Source organism: Stomoxys calcitrans, chromosome 3, assembly GCF_963082655.1.
Source record: "Stomoxys calcitrans chromosome 3, idStoCalc2.1, whole genome shotgun sequence".
NCBI lineage: Eukaryota > Metazoa > Arthropoda > Insecta > Diptera > Muscidae > Stomoxys > Stomoxys calcitrans.
In genome coordinates this window covers 113,006,805-113,014,386 of record NC_081554.1, presented here as the reverse complement: position 1 = coordinate 113,014,386, position 7,582 = coordinate 113,006,805, and the positions used below count along the sequence as shown (strand labels likewise).

The 7,582-nt window shown below is 39.0% G+C and overlaps 1 protein-coding gene across 1 annotated transcript; it reads left to right on the top strand.

Moving 5' to 3' along the window:
- The first annotated feature begins 541 nt into the window (after window positions 1-541).
- Window positions 542-5,782, top strand: LOC131996094 (uncharacterized). The gene is made up of 6 exons (XM_059365543.1): window positions 542-1,165; window positions 1,214-1,604; window positions 1,746-3,799; window positions 4,040-4,277; window positions 4,356-4,577; window positions 5,340-5,782. Exons 1-6 carry the CDS (start codon window positions 542-544, stop codon window positions 5,780-5,782), a joined length of 3,972 nt encoding a protein of 1,323 aa, XP_059221526.1.
- Window positions 5,783-7,582: the final 1,800 nt, after the last annotated feature.

The following is a 7,582-nucleotide window of genomic DNA, read 5'->3' as shown; positions in this document are numbered from 1 at the left end:
GCCCTGTATTGCATAAATGCACTTGCACTTGCGCTGCACTCAGGTTTTTTGTTGTTTAAAGCGAGTGCATATTTTGGTACCTGCAAGCAGTGCAATTATACACACAACTAATAAACATACATACTCCCTCATACATCTAAGCACTTGCCAGTCTATTTGTAGTTACATAGACTGGTCAATTCTATTGTATGTATGTTTAAAATAAATCTTTTTGTACATAAACCTTTTTTTTTTGGTAAATGCATTCTGTTACTTTCGAGATCATTTTTGCATACATTGAATTTTTAAATCATTCGTAGAAAAGAAGCAGTCGAATAAAGTGAAGTTCATATCGGAGCTTTTGCACATTAAAACTTTAAATAGTCGCTTTTTTATTTTTTTGCAACAATAGCCTGTAAAAAAGATTACAGGCTCAAAACATTGGTGACCCCGACGTGATTAAGTGTTGTAATCACAAAAATTTAATATAAAAAAAAAATATCAATTCGGATAGTACTTTATCGTTTAAAAATATATCGTTTGGAAAGTGGAACAGTGAAAAATGCCTGTAACTGATCAAGGTACCGATACCATTAATGGGGAAGTTGCTGAAAATGTTTTGCCGTTCCGAACTAAAATATCAGCGATGGAGAAGCAGTTGGAGACATTAATCAAAAGCCTAACAAGCGAGCAGCTGGCCCAATATGATTTGGCCGATTTGTCCGTCCGTCTCGACTTTGTGGACCAAATAAACGCATCATTTGAAGACGCTCAATCAGCATTGGAGGAAATATTAACCGTCGAACAAGAATATAATGGGCGCCTGAGGTTCACAACTCTATACTTGGATGCGAAGGCTAAATTGACCAGGCGATTGAATGTTATTCAAAGGTCAGAATCAAACCTTAGGTCTTCAACGATGCGTCAATTTTCTATTGATGGTGGTTCGCTTGGTGAAAATTCATCGGCCATGCGAAAAACTAGGCTTCCAGAAATTCAGTTGCCCAAATTCAGTGGAGGTTATGCAGATTGGCCGAACTTTTTCTCCTTGTTTACCACGGTTGTCGACAGCAGCACGGATCTCAGTGTTTTAGAGAAGTTTCATCATCTTCGTTCTAGCCTTACTGGTATCGCTCTAGACACTGTTTCTTCATTGGAGCTGACCGAGAAAAACTATGCGGAAGCGGTAAAATTATTGAAAAATAGATTCGATAATAAATTATTACATTTTCAGAGTCACATTAAAGAATTATTTTCCCTGAAACCTGTCGAAAATGGTTCTGCTGTAGGCCTTAGACATCTTAGTGACAAAATGAATTCGCATTTACGTGCTATGATGACCATTACCTCCAAAGGCCAAATAGCGGATGGTCTTTTAATATATTTGGCAACATCAAAAATGGACAGGGCCGCACAGATTAAGTGGGAAGAGAGCTTGGTGGCAAATGAATTGCCCAGTTGGAGTTCCATGTCATCATTTTTAGACCAAAGGTGTCGTATGCTCGAAAATTTGGAGCACTCTGTCACAAACATGGATTCAACACACCAAAACACCAAGAAACAAAACCCCAAAAATCGTCATGTGCATGTGGCTGCAGGAGCCAAATCGCCATCGTGTGTTTTTTGTGACTCAGTGGACCATTTTATTGTAAATTGTCCACAGTTTTCTAACCTCTCTCCCTCTCTTCGGTTCAAAGAAGCAAAAAGGCTCAAATTATGTCTGAATTGTCTCCGTAAGGGGCATTCCTTGAAAACATGTTTCTCAGGCTGCTGTCGGCAATGTTCATCAAAACACCATACTATGTTGCATATGGAGCAACCATCTACGCCACATCCTTCAACATCATCGCAACCTGTGGAACCATCGAGCACTCTAGCGGTGCTGACGTCATCCACCGACATCTCATCTGGGCCGTCCTCATCTTCAAGTGGTAGCGTTTTGCTTGCGACTGCCATCATCCTTGCCAAAAATAGATTTGGTGAATTCATTCCCTGCCGAGCGATTTTGGACTCTGCGTCGCAGCTTAACTTGATTGCCAATCGCCTTGTCAAGCGTCTTAGCTTAGACTGCCATCGGGTTTCAGCCACCATTTCTGGCATTGGGGATGGAAGTGTTGATGTAAACAAATCTGTTGATCTGGTAGTAAAATCTAGAATTGGCGAGTTTTCTACAACATTCGCTGCCATGGTTGTACCCACAATCACAGACTATCAACCCGGCATAAATTTGGAAACTTCGAATTGGAATATTCCCAAAAATATTCAGCTTGCAGATCCATCATTTGATAAGCCTGATCGCATAGATATCTTGATTGGTGCTGAACTATTCTTCGATTTGATGTCAGTTGGGCAAATTAAGATTGCCGCCAACTTACCAGTCTTGCAAAAAACCTTACTAGGATGGGTAGTTGCTGGAGGAAGTTTTCGTTCACGGCAATCTTGTTCGCTTGCCGTTATTTATACCGATTTGAAGGAAGAAGAAGCACAACTTTCAACAATTATTAAAGGATTTTGGGAAATTGAAACCAACTTTAAACCCATTATTGAAGAGGACACGTATTGTGAAACCCATTTCGTCAACAATTTCGTCCGGCTACCTACAGGTGAATATTCGGTTCGATTGCCTAAAGTCGAAGGCAAAGATGTTTCATCCCTAGGAGGCTCTTACCAACAAGCACTACAGCGTCTGTATGGTTTAGAAAGGAAATTCAGGCGCCATCCGGAAATAAAAGCCCAATACACTGCCTTTATTCGTGAGTATGCTGATTTAAATCATATGTCGTTAATATCGCCCCAGGTACCTGAAGCCAAATATTTCTTGCCTCATCATTGTGTCCATAAGTTGGACAGTACTTCGACGAAGCTAAGAGTTGTCTTCGATGGTTCGGCCAAAACCACATCAGGAATGTCATTAAACGATATTCTATACGCTGGGCCTAGCATACAACCGAAATTGTTTAATACACTAGTCAGATACAGATTTTTCAAGGTGGCGCTGAGTGGGGATATTTGTAAGATGTACAGGTGCGTACGTGTATCCCATCCTGATGACTATCTTCAGTGTATCCTCTGGCGAGAAAGTGAAATGAAGGAAGTAAAGGTCTACAAATTAAACACTGTTACGTATGGTACAAAACCAGCAGCGTTCTTAGCCATACGCGCAATGCACCAACTCTCCATCGATGAAGAGAATTGTTTTCCTATTGGCGCTAAGATTGTTCGGCGAGATTTTTATGTTGACGATATGATTTCTGGGGGCAATTCTGTTGAAGAAGCTTTGGCCATAAGACAACAAGTGTCGGCGTTACTCAAACGAGGCAATTTTTTGATTCGTAAATGGTGTTCAAATGAGCCAGCTGTTCTTGAAGGTGTTCCAGTTTCAGATTGTGAACAGTTTCTGAAATTTCATGATGGTACAGACATCACAAAAACTCTTGGGCTGATTTGGGATCCCAAAAGTGATAATTTTATTTTTTCGTTCAACCCCATCAATGATTGGAAGGTGGTAACCAAGCGCACCATATTGTCATCTATTGCCCGGCTTTATGATCCTTTAGGCTTGATTGGACCAGTTATCACCAAGGCAAAAATCTTCATGCAGCATCTTTGGAAGCAAAATTTGGATTGGGATGAAAGTTTGCCTCAAATGTTACACTCATCGTGGATCGATTATATTAGCAAATTCGATTCAGTTCATCGATTTACATTTCCACGCTACGTTTCGGTAATCTCCGCCTCTACCCAGATTCATGGCTTTTGTGATGCCAGTTTAGCTGCTTACGGCGCATGCGTGTATGTACGGTCGGAAATAGATGGCATTGTAAGATCTTGTTTATTATGCTCCAAATCTAGAGTTTCACCTATAAAAACGTTGACAATTCCAAAACTTGAACTCTCAGCGGCATGTCTTTTATCCGAACTCGTGGATAATGTTGTTAAAACTTTTTCTTTTCGCTGCAATGTATTTTGTTGGTCCGATTCAATGGTAGTATTATCCTGGCTTCGAGAACTACCATCAAACTTCAATATTTTTGTCTCGAATAGAGTTTCTCGAATTCAGTCACTCGAAACAACAATGTCTTGGCGCTATGTTCCAACGAAGCTCAATCCAGCTGACATTTTATCAAGAGGCGCAACCCCTGAAGAGCTGCTCAAATCACCGTTGTGGAATAGTGGACCGGATTTCCTTTTGAGCGAATCTGCAGCCTGGCCTGGTAGTAAAGAATACTTGAAGGACTTGCCAGAGCGGAGAAGGAATGTATTACTTACAACTACATTAACCGATTTGTCGATACAGTGTAAGTATCACAACTCATTTCCAAAAATGCAACGAATATTTGCGTACATTGCTAAATTTCTATTTTTTAAATTGAGAGGTTCTTCTGAAGCGTTAACCCCAGATGACATCAAAACTGGGACAACCCTTTTAATCAAAAATATTCAACAAGTTTGCTTCTCGGAGGAGTATAGAACATTGAAAGCAAACAAAGCCATTCCTTCATACAGCAAATTATCATCTTTGATGCCTATGGTTGACGATAATGGGTTGATTCGAGTTGGAGGGCGCCTTCAAAACTCAAATTTGGAGTTTGATGCACGTCACCCCATTATATTACCTAAAAACCATCCAATTACAAGATCTATAGTGATGCATTTTCATTTCAAATTGCTGCATGCTGGCGCGCAATGTTTATTGGCAGCCATTCGGCAGCAATTTTGGCCCATCGGTGGACGGAAACTGGTGAGCTCTATAATATCCAAATGTGTTAGATGCTTTAGAATGAGGCCAAAGCTAATGCAACACGTTATGGGCAATTTACCCTCTGATAGAGTTAGACCGAATAGAGCTTTTCACACAACTGGTGTGGATTTTTGTGGACCATTCTACTACAAATCAGAAGTCAAGAGTCGCCCGCCAGTAAAATGCTACGTTTGCATCTTCACCTGTTTTTCGACGAAGGCAACACATCTTGAGGTCGCACAAGACCTATCAACGCCTTCATTTTTATGTGCTCTTCGACGATTTGTTTCCATCAGAGGCAAGCCAAGAACAATATGGTCGGATAATGCAATAAATTTTGTCGGTGCCAAAAATGAACTCAATGAACTGAAAGAAATGTTTTTGAGGCAGTCACATTTAAACGCAGTCCATGAACAGTGCCTCGATGATGGTATTGAATGGAAATTTATTCCACCCAGATCGCCTCACTTCGGAGGGCTCTGGGAAGCAGCTGTAAAGTCAGCAAAATTTCATTTTTACAGAGTTGTTGGACTCAACACATTAACATTTGATGAACTGAGGACTTTAGTGTGCCAAATATCAGCAGTCTTAAATTCTCGCCCATTGTGTCCTCTTTCAGAAGATCCGGATGACTTGGATGTATTAACACCTGGACATTTTTTAGTAGGCGGTCCATTAATCTCTATCCCAGAACCAAATATGACATGGGTCAACTTCGGTCGTCTCAATAGCTGGCAAAGGGTCTCTGAATTGCAACAAATTTTCTGGCGAAAATGGAGCAGCTCCTACCTTTCTCTCTTGCAAGAGCGAACAAAATGGCAAGCAAAAGGCGTAGACATTTCCTTAGGAAGTTTGGTGCTCATTAAAGACGACAATTTACCTCCACTTAAATGGCAATTGGGACGAGTTATTGAAATTATTAAAGGTCAAGATGAAGTCGCTCGAGTGGTGAACATACGAACTAGCTGTGGCATCTTTAAGCGAGCAGTAACAAACCTAGCCTTGCTTCCTATTGATTTTTCTGTTGAAGCCCCAAGTACTTCAACGGGGGGAGGATGTTAACCGCAAGTCCGGCCCTGTATTGCATAAATGCACTTGCACTTGCGCTGCACTCAGGTTTTTTGTTGTTTAAAGCGAGTGCATATTTTGGTACCTGCAAGCAGTGCAATTATACACACAACTAATAAACATACATACTCCCTCATACATCTAAGCACTTGCCAGTCTATTTGTAGTTACATAGACTGGTCAATTCTATTGTATGTATGTTTAAAATAAATCTTTTTGTACATAAACCTTTTTTTTTTGGTAAATGCATTCTGTTACTTTCGAGATCATTTTTGCATACATTGAATTTTTAAATCATTCGTAGAAAAGAAGCAGTCGAATAAAGTGAAGTTCATATCGGAGCTTTTGCACATTAAAACTTTAAATAGTCGCTTTTTTATTTTTTTGCAACAATAGCCTGTAAAAAAGATTACAGGCTCAAAACAAAAACGATCATTGAAATGGTATATTTGCCTCTGTTTCTTAATGGAATGTTCATGGTCAAATTTCCAAATATTAAGGAGAAATACTTTTTGTCTCTTTGAGCCTTATTTTTTAGTTTGAAAATCGTACTTAGACTCCATTGCAGGATATTGTTCGGCTCAAGACCATTGTCTACCATCGGTTATTATTTTCAATGCCGTTTCTGTGTGCAGGTTTTAGCCTACACCACATGCGACGTGCCTTTCGATTATCATCTGTTTGCGCTTTCTATTTTTGGTCTGAAAATCTTATTTGGATACTTTATAATATGAATGAAATATATATTAAACTTTCGTAAGGATGTCGGATCCGAAGTCAGAAGAATCATCCAAAGTTCGTATAGATTTCGTTACGATTTAGTAACGATTGGGATGTGAGCGTCATGTATGTCTATGTGAGAGATCGATAAAGAGTTATGTTATCTAGATGATGCTAGATAACGAAGCTACCGGGTTGGCAGTGGCACAACGCAATATGAGTGAGTCATATTCGAGAACGCGCTTTATAAATGCAAGAAAAATCAATTGTAAACGAACTGTGTTTTAATTGAAAGTAGATCTTTGACAGTAAAAAAGTAACAGTTATTACAAGCGGAAAGGGTCTTAATGGTACAACTATATGGATTTCATTGGTTCAAAAAATCTTTATTGTTGCGCGGGCACTATGTAGATAAGGAAATCAAAGTTAACTTTTTCAACCGAGATTGGATTTTTTTCTACTTTCAATGAGGCTTCAAACCAATGTCATCAAAAGAGCAATATGCGCATGTAGATGGAATATTAGCAAAGGAATTGGACTGTACGACGTTTACTTGGATATTTACGTCTCAAGAATTTACATCGCCATTGCGATCTCTGTGAAGTGTATAAAGAAAAAATTGTATTTATATTGAAAAAATTCGTAATAAATCCCAACCTTAGAATTTCGTATATAATATCTCGAAGTATTGATCCACACGAAGGGATGTATTTAGGAAGTTGTGTTTCTGTTGGTCAATATAAAGAGGCCTCATTTACAGATGAATAATTAAATATTCCAAAACAATAGGGCACTATTAGTGTACATAAATACATACCTTATTAAATTTCTGACACGTTCAGGTGCATTTCGCATGTATAATTCGTTCATTTACATATTCACATTCTCCATTTTTCTATAATGCATTCTTCCAATTCACACTTTTTACTAAAGACAAAAATGTTATATTGGGTTGCCCAAAAAGTAATTGCGGATTTTTCATATAGTCGGCGTTGATGAATTTTTTCATAGCTTGTGACTCTGTAATTGCATTCTTTCTTCTGTCAGTTATCAGCTGTTACTTTTAGCTTGCTT

Excerpts from the sequence above, each read along its gene's own strand:
- LOC131996094 (XM_059365543.1), top strand. The coding sequence starts at position 542 with ATGCCTGTAACTGATCAAGGTACCGATACCATTAATGGGGAAGTTGCT. Across the intron at positions 1,605-1,745 it reads ATCGCCATCGTGTGTTTTTT|GCTGCTGTCGGCAATGTTCA; the intron begins GTGACTCAGTGG and ends CATGTTTCTCAG. Across the intron at positions 3,800-4,039 it reads GGTCGGAAATAGATGGCATT|TCACTCGAAACAACAATGTC; the intron begins GTAAGATCTTGT and ends TCTCGAATTCAG.